This window comes from Sciurus carolinensis, unplaced genomic scaffold (assembly GCF_902686445.1).
Source record: "Sciurus carolinensis unplaced genomic scaffold, mSciCar1.2, whole genome shotgun sequence".
NCBI lineage: Eukaryota > Metazoa > Chordata > Mammalia > Rodentia > Sciuridae > Sciurus > Sciurus carolinensis.
The window spans coordinates 35620-50242 of NW_025920323.1; the positions used below are offsets into that span (position 1 = coordinate 35620).

A 14623-nucleotide genomic window follows, 5' to 3' on the forward strand; every position below is an offset into this window, starting at 1 on the left:
TCTGAATGTTCATCTAAGTAAATACTAAGTTTTTCATAGTACACATTATATTTTTTGAATTGTGATATATTATGTTTTAATCAGAAACCATCAATAGTCTTCAACAATTTCCTCATGGCATTTTTCACTTCCCTGTTTCTCAAAGTATAAATCAAAGGATTGAGCAAGGGAGTCAGGATGGTGTAAAATATTTCCACTTCATTATCAAAAAACAAAGCAGATGGTGGCCTTGCATATATAAATATGCATGGGACAAATAACAAGACCACGACAGTAATGTGAGACCCACAGGTGGACAGATCTTTCCTCTGCCCTTCAGCACTGTGTCCTCAGGGAGAACAAGATGACACCATAGGACACAAGCAACAGGGAGAAGTTGATGATGCAGATTAATCCACTGTTGGCGATCACCAGAAGGCCTAGGATGTGGGTGTCAGTGCAGGTCAGCCCCAGTAATGGGTACAGGTCACACATGAAATGATCAATGACATTAGACCCACAGAAGGGCAAGTGGAAGGTAAAGAGAATCTGGATGATGGAATTCAAGAAACGCCCTGTCCAGGACACTCCTACCAGAATGCCACAGAGTCTCCAGTTCATAATGGAAGAGTAGTGCAAGGGCTTGCAAATGACCACATAGTGGTCATAGGCCATGACTGTGAGGATAATCATCTCTGCCCCACCAAAAAGGTGTTCAGCAAAAAGTTGAATCATGCAACCTTCATAAGAGATCATTTTCCTTTCACAAATGGAGTCCACTATCTTTGTTGGTGTGATGGCAGAGGAGAAGCAGGCATCCAGGAAGGACAGGACTGCCAAGAAGTAGTACATGGGGGACACCAGCAGTGCAGGGCTGCAGAAAATGGTCACTACAATCAGCATGTTGCCCACAATTGTTGCAATGTAGACCCACAAAAACACACCAAATACTATTTTCTGAACAGTAGGATTCTGTGAAAGCCCCAGGAGGACAAATTCAGTTGTGAAGTTTTGGTTTTTCATGATTTCTAATGAAATGGTTGAAGTAAAACTGATCATGTAAATCTGCAGTACCAAAAAAAAGTTTACATGACAGTTGTTTATAATAGTCACACCAACAAGCTGATACATACTTATGAGATTTTTTTTTCTTTCTTTGTTTATTTTTCTGCTTACCAGAAATGGAAGCCTGAGGTGCTTAAACACTGAGACACATTCTCAGCATTTGTTTATTTTTTTTAATTTTGAGACAGAGTCTCACTAAGTTTCTTAGGTTCTTGCTGTGTTGCTGAGGTTAACTTTGAAATTGTGATCCACCTGCCTCAGCTCCCTGAGCCTCTGAAATTAGAAGAGTGTGCTCACATTGTACACTGCTTATGAATATTTTCTTATTATGATGAGAACTATTTATTGAGATATTATCACTGAGAGCAAAAGCAAGAAATTTGTTGTGGGTAGTTTTTAGAGGTCAGATAAAATTGTGATGAGGATGAATTATCTCAAATGCTTCAAAATTCCAGAGCTTTAATAAGGGGAAAAGAAAGCATGCACATATGTTAAAGAAGAATAGTTTATATTTCAAGCAACATTGATGAATTAACAGTGACTTCTGGGTAAATGACTGAGAACCATTCTGAAAATATGGAATGACTTTGATTTACTGACCATGCCTGCCATGGGCATAAAACAGTGGAGAACAGCATGCCAATTATTACTGGGGACAGTATTATCTATAAAAGAAATAGAAAAGCATTCACTTCATGAGATACTGAAAAATGATGACTTATTCCTTCAATATTTCATTAAAAACTTTGAAGTAATTGACCATTCACCTGAATTCATTCTTTCATTAAAAAGAAAAATTCTTGGGAAAGTATACAGCTCTATAATAAGCATGAAACAAGTATAGATTTTATTTTCAATACTTCATCATTTAAAAGTAAGTATGCAAGTTTGTGCAAATAATTATGCCTACTGCTGTGTGTTATCATGACCCCTGAATGATGTATTCATATCCAGTCACAGCTCAGGGCTCACAGTCTGGGATCCAGTCTGTTTTAAGTGTTATTATCTCAATTTTACTAATGAGAAACTCAAGCTTAAAGACCCCAAGTTCAAGCAAATACAGATGCTTGACATGGGATGTCATCCACAGCACCTCTGTTCCTCACCCAAGTTCTTTGTCCTGGATCAATAGGGAAGGATGGGATTTGTCTTTTCAAGCAAGGACTTCACTGCAGTCTTACCATTCTAGAATTCCTCTAACTCACAAACCTTGAAGCCTCTGATTCTTTGTTCACATTTGAGTGAGGCACCTTGATGAATGAAATCTAACAAGTGATCAGGAATGAGAATGTATGGTCAATCCCCTACACATGCAAACCAGCAACAACCACATAGGTAAGGAAGAGATCATGATAGCTATCAGCCACAGTCCAGAGACTTAATCATTTGCCCATGTTTACTACAACATGACCCACTCTCATCAAGTATAACTCAAGATAAATATTTCAAATAGATGGGATATTTCTTATCAGGTAGAGTTGTTCTTTTATAGCTTACCTGCTCATCTTCCAGGGTTATCATGACAGTCAAATTTGAAAGTGTGAAAATGTTGCTTATCAATTATAGTTATTATGTGCTCACCTAAAGAAGACAGCTGTCTTGCCTGTAGAGAGCTCCTCCATGATTCACACATATAATTACTTGAACTCTTGATATCACAGTCCACAGACAGACACAGTTTAAAAGAATGATGTGTCCTTCCTTGTATGTATAATTGAAATGCATCTGTCAAATAGCATATGTGTGTTCATATAAAATTTTCTACATATATATGTATTCACCAAGATTAATAGGGGTTTGTGTGAGAATAAAAAAGCAAGTTGATTTTTATGACTCCCATTTAGAGTAAACAGAAGCAATTTAAATTTTTACATAACTAATATATATTTGTATGAATTAATAATCCTTTGTTCACTTACTTTAAAGCAATCATTTCCATTGGGATTACAGGTCCTTCCTGAACAATGTCTGTACTTTGAACTTCATAGCCACTTAAAAGAAAACAATAATATAAAAGAAACTCTCAAAGGTCATTGGATCAGTAAGAAACTCACTGATTACAGAATAAAGAATAGCAATACATCATCAAGCAGTGTATATCTTAGGCTAGGACCAAAGCAGGAAAGACAAAGAAAGGAAATGAGTGAGAATATTGGTGGATATGGATTGAATCTCAGATCCTTCTGTTTGTTCTATGGCATGAATTGGGTTACTTAAAATCCTTAAATTTCTGTCCTTCATTCTTACCACACTCCTTAGAAGGAAAAGAGGGGTGGGAGGGGTGGGGGGGAAGGGAAAAAAATAATGAATCAAACATCATTGCCCTATGTAAACATATGATTACACAAATGGTATGCCTTCACTCCATGTACAAATAGAGAAACAACATGTATCCCATTTGTATACAATAATAATAAAAAAATAAAAAATTTAAAAAAGAAGAGATAAAAAAAATCCTTAAATTTCTGTAAGATTTCTGTTATACTTCTTCTAGTTATGGGATTAATGCCTATAAATAGATTTCTTGTGGAAATCAGATAGTTATAGACACAAAAATACTCATTAGCAGTGAAGAAATATTATTTTAAATACACTGCATTTTGACTATCCCTAGAAGACCCTAATTATGTTACTGTGGACTCACACCCATCTGTATGCATTCCTCCTTCACATACTTCATTGTGAAAGAAAACCAAATGGAATGAGAGGGTGAAGACAGGGTCCTAAATTAATCTATAATTATAGACATCTTATCTTTCCACTTCTGTTTTCTGGGTGGTCTAAGAGCAATACCACTGCACAATTAAAATGTTGTTGGATGTAAATGAAACAATCCCTTTTTTCCCAAATGAAAGTAATTCTCAATATTAATGTTAAAAATATGACATGGAGAATGTGCTCTGCCTTATGGTTCATGATCACATAGTTTAGAATTTTAAATCATCCAATGGTAATTATCTTAAATAAAAGTTATTTTCTTGAATTGAACACTGGGATATCAAAAGAACAATAGTGGCAAAATTAGTGAAATATGAATAAAATTTGGTGGGTATTTATAAAAATGTATCTATGTTTAATTCACACATTGACAAATGCACCCATAACAGTGTAATAATATTAACAAAAATTGAATATTCCACAAGAATTTTCTATATTTATGCAAGTTTTTGATTGGTTGGTCTAAAATTACTCCAAATGAAAAATTAATAGAAAGAAAAGCAGTGATCAATATCTGCTATCAAAACCCTACAATTAATTCCATCCTCATTGTCTAACAGAAATGTGCCATTTAACAAAGACCCATATCTCTAGTTGCCTGACCATGACAAAAAACACACAGGAATTATAAATGTGTGTTCACAGTGGAAGTCAAAAGGAATATAAGAAATACTGATGTCACCATATTTGAACAGCACAAACCTACAGTGAAATAAAGGACTGAATGAATCACAAGATTATCAATTATAATAAAATATATTTTAAATGTAATGGTGTTGAAAACAAATTGGCAAATACTTTCAGAATGTAAATGTGTTTGTATTCTGTCATCTACTTTTCTAAATACTAAAAATATATCATGAAGGTAAATGACATGGGGACAGTTCATCATGGAAAATACCGCAGTATCATATGAAAGAGAATTTCAGATCAAATTGAAAGATGTCCATTTAATAATATAATTAATGAAAAGTGATATAGAAGGTAAAAGACAGCAACAGGTTAAGGAAAAAACAAAATCATTATAATAATTCCCCCCATTGCTATTCACATTTTAAATAGAGTCTTAAAATCTGAAAGGTAAAATATTATAGTGAGAGATTCTTAATTTGCTGTAACCATCTGGTTATAATTATGAAAATATATATAATTGAACATAAGTATCAAACACCACACAAGACTCTCCATCATCAAAATGGTTCAGGAAGAGGATGTGAGGTTGGAGGACCTTTTATTTGCAAAGGTGGGAACAACACACTCCCAAAACAGGGAATATTAAATTAAAATTGTAACCTACTGTAAACTCTCCATTAATGGCCCTACAATAGGCCCAGCCTTCCCCACCCTATATGCATTTACTAATTTTAGTTTAAATCCATATTCTCCTATAGGTAGGAGTCTAATGTGCCTGTATTTGTCCTAGATTATTTCTAAATATTGTTACTGAAAATTGAAAGAATAGTCCTATTTGTGATTACTCTCCCTATAGTTCCTTTAAATCAAACATATTCCATCATTTCTTTTAGTTACACATAATGATAGGATTCATTTGACAGAAATATAAAAGCATGGAATATACTTTGCTTTATCAGTTCCCAGTACCTCTCTTTCCCTCCCCTCCTCTGTCACCCATTCCCATTCTTCTACTCCACTGATTTTTGTGCTATTTACTTAGTTTTCTTAACCATATTTTGATCCATGATATTAATCAATGATAAAGGATAAATTTCCTCAGACTTCAGGTCCTTTTTTTGCCCCTCAATGTTGCTCTGTTGCTTAACCTAAATGTCTAATCTTATATATGTATGACATATATTTCAAATATATACATGTAGATGGATGGATGGGTGGGTAGATAGATAGATAGATAGATAGATATGCCATGCTTCTGGAATTTGAGAAAATAAATTTCTGTGTTTCCACTGGTGTGTTTCTAAATGGATTCCTGAACTCTCTTTTCTGTTGTCTCAATGGTTTAGCTTATTTTATGGTAGAGACAAACCATAACAGCAAGCTCTGAAGCAGTTGAGAGCTTAGCCACTTATCTTTTTCTGAACAATTCTGAGGCAAGAACCTAGTGCTACTTATGATATCAAATACACATAGGAAATATTGAATAATTAAATCTAAGGACTCCATTCTGTGACTTAGTCACCTTTTTCAGCCTTACTGTTTTTTTCCTGTGCTTTTCAGGACTGTGTTGGGGGAAAGAGTGAATGCTACATTTTTTATCAATGAATCTGTGATTGGTCCTGCAATACTTACTGTGTAAGATGTTCACATGTCAGTACTCTTTCTAAAGCCTCTGCAAAGACCACTTTTTAATGTAAAACATCAGAATGATGCAAACATAAGCAAGCAAATGATCTGCTGTCACTTATAAGTGGAAGATAAATGGACAGATTTCACAGAAGTAGAGAGTAAACCTTGATTCCTGGAGCCTGGGAAAAGTGGGGTGGGAGGATAGAGGATGGTTAGTTGGTGCAGTGGTGCCCTAAGATGGGCAGCAAAACATCTACTTTAGCATAACCAGGGTTGAAACCAATGAATTGTTTATTTCTGAAAAGCAGGTAGAGAACATTTTGTATTTTCTCAGTCAAATATATAATACATATTTGAACTGACAGATAATGGCAATTACCTTGACCCAATCAAACTCTTTCCATAAATATGTACAATAACTATGTGCCCATTAAAAATAGATGATGAAAAAGTTAATTAGAAAGTGTGAATAAAAATCTACATATTTGGATTAACATTCCATATCGATTTGCAGTGCACTCAATGAAATAGAAATTTTCCCAATTTTCCCCCATTGCACACACACATACACACAAATTGACATTTGATTTTTTTTTTCTTTTCCAGTGTTTGGATTTCTTTTGAAGATAAAAAAACTGAAAATGGGCCTCATTTCATTAGATTTGATGTTATCATTTCACCAAATCTCTCCTACCAAAAAAAGATGCACTCTAAGAGCTGCTGCATATTGGACATTTATTCTGGGCCACCTATGTACAGTGCACTCTAAATGTATTATTTTATTGACTTCCACATCCCTTGACATTTCTATTCTTATAATGCTTTTTCAACATGACCTGAGCTCCTGAAAATCATGCAGTTATACCAAGTGCACAGTTGCTGACAGTTTCATTCTGTGCCCTGAACTAAGCCCTGTCACAAAAAACACAATTTCAAGCACTGCATCACAACTTGAAATCATTCATGAAAATCCAAACCATAAATCTCACCATGCATCAGTTATTTTAAAATTCCTGTGGAAAAATTGTTTGCTCAGTGGGCTGCAAAATGTGATGTCTATATCCAAGGCTTTGCACCTAAGAAAGAGGAAGAGACCCTATGACTGTCAAGGTAGAGAAAGTCCCCAGCACTCCTCAGGAGCAGTCTCATAAATAAAGTAAAAGAGAGAAGAAAAATTTTCCTCCTGGATTTCCATCTGGACTTTAAAGAGTCTTCCCTCATAGGTCAGGAACTTGTAGAAATACTTTTTGTTTCTCCCCAAGGAGAAATTTTTCATCAGTGTCATCTGTCAAGACACAATTTTGTGTGTGTTTTTTACTTGCTCATGTATCTGCAAAACTTTTGTCCCAAGCAATTGGAGTTTTTGATTTCTGTTTTCCTGTCTATTGCTCTTGGGTTTCTAGCTAAAGATGCTTTCATCTCCCAACATACTCAAGAATAGAGCACTGGGTATTTGAGTACAGAATGTACTGTCTTCTGTAGGATTCAGGCTAAATGCTTGTGCATCTAATAAATATAAAAAACAGAGTTCTGTGATAAACTATCCATCTACTAGTCCATATGGAAAACATGTACTACCCCAAGGAGTATTTATGAAAGAAAAATATTTCATGTAAAATATGTGAAGAGCTATACATTATTTGAAATGTTATTTTTCTCTCAGAAACTGAGCTTATAAAACACTTATTTTAAAAACAAAAAAAATTACAGAGGAAAGTGAAGGAACTTTTCTAATTTCATTTATTTGGAAGATGGTATGGCAGATGTAATTAATGTAAAGGAACATAGTCTTTAAAATGATATTTTGAGGAAAACTCGGATATGACTATTTAACCCCTTTCACGAAGATCCTCATCAACAATTTTCTATTTTTGAAGCATCTAAATATAACATCCTATTTAATTTTATGACTATTCAGTCACCACAGAAGTGCAAAATTTAGGTGATTCATGAGAAATGTTGAGATCTAAAAGAACCATTAATTTCACAGTCTATGAACTTAATATACTGCATTTCATAATGTGACCATTGCCCACAGCCTTGCAGCCACACACTGCAATCTACAGGAAGAGAGAGTGGTCAGAAATATTAAAACCATGCAGACTTCAGTTTAGATAATCAAGTTCTTCTCTAGATTCTGAGACACACAGATGAAACCAGATTAAGAAGTGTGTTTTCTCAGTGATCCGTATGGAGTTTGATGTCAAACCACCTCCCACTGTCCACCAGGGATCTGTCATTTTACCAATCCTTTGATCTTCACTTGTAGAACATAAATCATTCTAAAAACTAGACTTAAGGGATGCTAGGAAGGCTAGAAAATTCAATGTATGCAGAGCATATAGAATATGTGGTTATACACCATGTGTTATTGGGGTAATTATATTCATTATGATCATTTGTACTGACTTCCCAAGAGGTAAATTTTATTGTTTAAAAACGTTAATTGCAATTGTTCACTTACCTATAAAACAGATGCCTGTACAACTACTTTAAAACAAAAAAGTTCCTTTTCTGATTGAAATAAGTTATATTGGTACCATAGATCATCCTAGTCTTTTTATGAAATTAGAAGGTACAAATGATAGATCCAGAAAACTTAAATAATTATAAAAGAATTAAATGAATTTAAAGTGCATGACATCTTGAAGATTGGTATGAATATAAAATAAAAATAAAATAGGTTTTTGGGTGGAAAAGGCTGCTATCTACATATATGAAAACCCTAGGAATGAGGGAATTTACAATGAGAAAAATGAAACCAAACTATAATAGAAATAAGGAAAACACTTTTCTGGGCAAAAAGTTCAATGTGAAATTTCTAGTTATCCAGATTCCAATGTCATAGTCATACAATGAAAATAATAACAAAACTTGGAATAAGTCATCCTGTTAGCAGGAAGCCACAAAAACAAAGTTGTGAGATTTGGATGCCTTTTGGTTAAGCAAGTATAAAATAAAATCATGATGGCATCTTTTCATGATTAAGTCTTCACCAAAGAACAAAAGACATTCAAAGTTATTTAATTGAATTTTATTTTATTTTTTTACCTGTTACTTACAATTGAATTTAGAAATCATTCACAATAAAGATCCTATCCCTTTTCAAATGTCAGACACCCACTGAAGACATCCATCTTTCTGTTCCCTGCATTTAGAAACTCAGTGCAAAATATACAAGCAGACTCATTGTGCCCTTCATAAAATAAAGACTGACATGCAGGGATTCCCAAATACCCTCGATCAATGGCTTTGGACTTGCCAATTTCTTTCTCATTGAAGGCTCAGAAGAGCTTACTCTCAAGTGTTATCTGTGGGTATAAAAAAAAAAAAAGAACTTAACATCTTCCCCCAGCTTTAAGAAGATCTTTTTTATGTTAACAAACATCAAAAACAAGCTTTGCACAATATTTATTATTATAAATTCTATATAAAATGTTGCACACAGTTTAATGGCAGACAAAAATCTCTCTCACTTTTGGTGAGAAAGTCATTGGAGCTTACAGACCAGATATTCACAATGACATGTCATAAGTCACAGTATGATATGGTAAATCCTACGATCCTTTCAGTAGATCTTAACAGGCTTTTATTGAGATGTTTATTTTAATTCTCTAGAGGAGAAAATTCAGATAATACCAATTATCCTTACATTTTCCAATAACTCCTAGCTTTTCATTTCCTATCACTTGTGAAGTAAAAGAGTGTTGCTGCCCGCAACAACAATCCCGCTGTTGCCACCTGCAGCAACAATCCCGTGGTAATTTATCGGAGGTGGACTGGAACTGAACTACTTCTATTATCTTTATCTGTACTACTTCCTTGTTTGTTTACTTGTTTATAGTTTATAGAGGAAGAGAGGCTTTGCTTACTTTTAGTTTTAGAGAAGAGAGGCTTTGAGAGGAAGAAAGACTTTGCTTAGAGGAAGAAAGACTTTGCTTAGAGGAAGAGAGACTTTGCTTAGAGGAAGAGAAACTTTGCTTAATTTTGGAGGTGCTGCTCTTTCAGAGAGGCTACGCTTATCAAAGGTCTACTGCTTCTTCTTAGAGGTGCATCCTGCATCCTGCGTCCTAAAGATGCATGCTAGAGGTGCATGCTATCAGAGGTGTTTTCTATCAGAGGTGCTTCTTAGTGGTGCATCCTGTGACTTGCAACCTGCGACCTAGAGATGTGACTTTAGTCTTCCATCCTGTGATCTGCGATCTGTGATCTAGTATTCTGCGATCTTCATTCTGTGATCTCTCAGAGGTGATGCTTATCAGAGGTGCTTCCTATAGGTGCGTGTCTTATATTCCTAAGGCAGCCAATCAGCTTAGGATTAAGTAGCATGGTTGGAGCATACTCCACAGTACCAATCAAGAAAGAATGAGGATCATCTGTTGACCACTAGCGCAGAGGAGACATTAACTAATCAGGTAAAAGTAGATCACGCCGTGTTAAGATTAACTATGCCCCACCTCTTGGCTAAACGCCAGCCACCATTCTAGGGCTACCCAAACATGTCTCTGCAAAAGAGGGCAGTTAAAATATTATTCATAAACATAATGAAGTAAGTACTAAAGTTTTAGATTCACTGGTTGAGATGTTTACCATGACTTTTAGAGCTCCCTGCACCACCATCCACCTTTCCAGTTGTCCTTCTTGGGCTTGAGGTCATCCAAGTTGCAGTCTAACAACTGTTTTCTCTCCTGAATAAATTCCCTAATTGCTTCATATTTCACCATCAACCTTGCCTCTGCCATCCCCCATCCCACTGTCCATTTGTACTGTGGATACAACACCAGTTTACATATCATCTCCTCAGAAAAGCCTTCACAGATTGCTCCAAGCAACTGACATACTTGATAAAGTTTTAAAATGTTTGGGGATATGAATTGAATCATATAATCTTTTAATGTGTCATTCCCCCATTTTTGTTTCAACAGATTTCCTTTATAAGACTTTTTAATATAACTGCCCTGCCTAGCTAGGGTCAAACTGGGTGATAGAGATTTGTAGGGAGAAATCAGAGATCCAGAGTGAGTACCTGAGATTTAAAACTCCATGAAATGACACTCGATAACACACCACCCAACATGACACACAAAGCCACGCACTTCAACAATCCAGGTAGAGCCAACATAAATCCAAGGAATCATAGATAATTAATTGAGGAAACTACTAATCTGTTCACAAAATTTCTTGACTAATAATTATAGAGGCAATATTCAGAATGGCTCAAAGAGAATGTCAGTTTATATTTAAAAAAATAATAGTAAGGAAAATATGTTATTGTTTAGAGGATAAGGGGAGGAGTCAGCGTCAAAGGGAAAATAATGACATTTTCACTAAAAGCTATACAAGAAAGATAATCTGGGAATGAGAAAGAGTAATATCTCTAGTACAAGACTGAGCAATGATCCATGTAGCCACAGAGTAGTTTGGGAAGAGAACTATTGCAAGATGGTAAACAAAGTCAAGAAAATATCTGAATTATGATTTCACAAAGGGTTATTTCTGAATAATTTTTGAAATTAGGATCTTGTTCTATATTGTCTTCTTTCAGATATCCAGAGACATTTTTCTAAATTCATGCTTTTTACATTAACAAACTGTATCTCTGAAAACCCTTTGAATAACTTCAGAAACTGTAATTGGTGAACTTAATATTAACACAAGAGTTAGATACCTAAATGCTAAAAGCATCAGAATGTGCCTTATCATGCCTAAGACAATCTACATAGAAAAGAAAATGGAAAACTAAAGTTAATGTAACAGTCATTTGGGGGAGAATTTTTACTTATTCTGTTCATCAAACCAGTGGAAATGACAAATGATGGGTAGATGCCTTTCATACTTGTTTATTCCTCTACTGAATGTTAGTGGATTCTCCCCTTGTACATAACAACAGAGTTGGCAATGAAATGTTCAGCATTAAAATAATAAAACCTTTTAGAATTTAAGTGTATGAATTGGTGTTGGTTTTCAATCTGGCAGAATAGTGTTTTCCTTTGTAGCTTCATTTCAAATCTTTGCTTCACAGATTAATAAAGCAATGGAGCCAATCTAGCAGATCCACACTTCTTGAGCTAGTTTTTAGGGATAAATGAACTGAAATATGAGGACCTTGGAATGCAGAGGGCCTAAAGTAGCTCTGCCTACTTTGAGGACAGGCAGAGGTGAAGAAGAGGGAACACATGTCTGATCCTTGTTACGATCTTGGTAGGCTAACATCCACATAGTCCAGCTGACACTTTAGACTCACAACTTAAAATTTCATAGACTTTTGCAGGGGTGGTCAATGAAATTACATGTACCTTTTGCATGTCTGCTATGAGAAAGAAAACTAATATCATATACTCTTCTGTTTTGGGGGTGACATATAAGGTTAAAGACAGGGAAAAAAAAAACCATAATTCCCCCACAATACTCAACTAGCATGTCATCAGTGTTGATTTCCAAGGGAAACTTTGATATTGTACTCTAAATAAATGTATTGCCCATAAAACGTGACAACCTGAGACTAACAAAACATAGAAATGACCATCAAATATGTTTCTAAATTTGAATGATCTCTTTATTAATAATCACATGAATTATTTGCACTTAGGTACACTAAGTCAAGAAAATAAAAATCAATGAGTAAACTAATTAATCGTCTTTAGAAAAATTCGCTTTTACTTCTCATTTCTCTGGGTTCTATTCCCTCTGTTGTGGTTTGGGGAAAGTATACTCACTCCACCTGCAGCTTTGACCTGGAATTGCTAGTAGTGCAGTGTCTCAAGATCTGCCTTGGTTTGTACTAGAGTAAGAGACTCACATTACTGACCTCTGTGGAATTGCCCCCACCTACTCTCCTAGAACCCATTGATATAAAGTGGGTACCTGAACCTAGGGGACCACCACCATAGGTAGAATTGGACCAATCAGGTTCTCTCAAAGTCAAGAAATAACTCTAATTCTAACAGACTTCAATGGACCCACCGCTAATTGGAATTGAAAAGGTATAAGCTCTTTTCTCTGATTTTCCTAAGTCTTGATGTTTCACATCATAATGACTGATACTAGTATCAAAAAATTGTATCCTTTTATATCATATCTTATGTTTCTTTTCCTGTTCTCTAATATTTTCTTCCATAAGGGTTTTTTTCAAAGTTTTATATGATTGGAAATCATTCTGATGGGTTAAATCCCTTCCATTTTTCAAAGTAAATTTCAGAAAGTACAAAATTGAACTCTCTTTAATTTACATAACAATGATGAGTAGTAAACTCAGAGAGAAGGGATCATCTCAAATTGAAAGCATTAATTTTAAATCCCTGACATATTAACGTCTTCTTTTTAGAAATATGTAATCTCTTTCCATAGAAGGACATTTAATTAATTCTTTCATAGATCAATAATAACTGTTTTACTCTTGATATTAATCTTTGGATAATGTTCTGTGACCTGCACAGCATCAACAAGGATTCTCAAGTAGGGGAAAGAGGAGATGAAGAAAAACATGTCACAGAGATATTTTTGCAAAAAGTTGGGCCAAGTAGGACACTGCACTTTGACGGAGGAACAGTGATCCAGAACTAGCTCCCCAAGTTTGTCAAGAAGTTAAACTAAGGAGCACTGTAAGTTGTTCCAGGTTTTTAAGTTGTCAGAGGCTTATTTTTGCACTAAAATGTTACAGTGCTAGAAACATTTCCTAAGTCTTTAGGGAGTTAGGATGGTGTAAGCCATTTCTACTTCTTTGTCAAAAGGAAAGGAAGACGAAGGTCGTGAATATATAAATATGCATGGGACAAATAACAAAACCACAACAGTAATGTGAGATCCACAGGTGGACAGAGCTTTTTTCCGTCCCTCAGCACTGTGTTTTCTCAGGGAGAACAAGATGACACCATAGGACACAAGCAACAGGGAGAAGTTGATCATGCAGACTAAGCCACTGTTGGCAATCACCAGAAGGCCAAAGATGTAAGTGTCAGTGCATGCAAGCTTCAGTAATGGGTACAACTCAAACATAAAATGATCAATGACATTAGGTCCACAAAAGGGCAGTTGGAAAGTAAAGAAAATTTGTATGATGGAATGCAGAAATCCCCTGTCCAGAACACCCCCACCAGAATGCCACAGAGTCTCCAGTTCATGATGGAAGTGTAGTGCAAGGGCTTACAAATGGCCACATAGTGATCATAGGTCATGACTGTGAGGATAATCATCTCTGCCCCACCAAAGGAGTGTCCAGCAAAAAATTGAATCGTGCATCCTTTATAAGAGATGGTTTTCTGCTTGTACAGGGAGTCCGCAATCATTTCTGGTGTGATGGCCGAGGAGAAACCTGCATCTTGTAAGGACAGGAATGCCAGGAAGAAGTACATGGGGGATCCCAGCAGTACTGGGCTGCAGAGGATGGTCACCACAATCAGCATTTTGCCCACATAGTTGCAATGTAGACCAACAAAAGCACAACAAATACTATCTTCTGAACAGTAGGATCCTGTGAAAGTCCTGCAAAGATGAATTCAGTTATGAAGCTTTGATTTTGCATGATTTTTATGGAAAGGGTGAAAGTACAACAGTGTTCATGTAAATGCCAATCAGAACTGTAAATTGGAATTCTGTGAGT

The 14623-nt window shown here is 35.4% G+C and overlaps 1 protein-coding gene across 1 annotated transcript; it reads right to left on the reverse strand.

The window, feature by feature from the left end:
* Positions 1–315: 315 nt before the first annotated feature.
* LOC124975591 (olfactory receptor 4C15-like) lies at positions 316–14426 on the reverse strand. The gene is made up of 2 exons (XM_047538229.1): positions 14118–14426; positions 316–1044 (listed from the first exon to the last, which is right to left on the reverse strand). Exons 1-2 carry the CDS (start codon positions 14424–14426, stop codon positions 316–318), a joined length of 1038 nt encoding a protein of 345 aa, XP_047394185.1.
* Between the last annotated feature and the right edge of the window lie 197 nt (positions 14427–14623).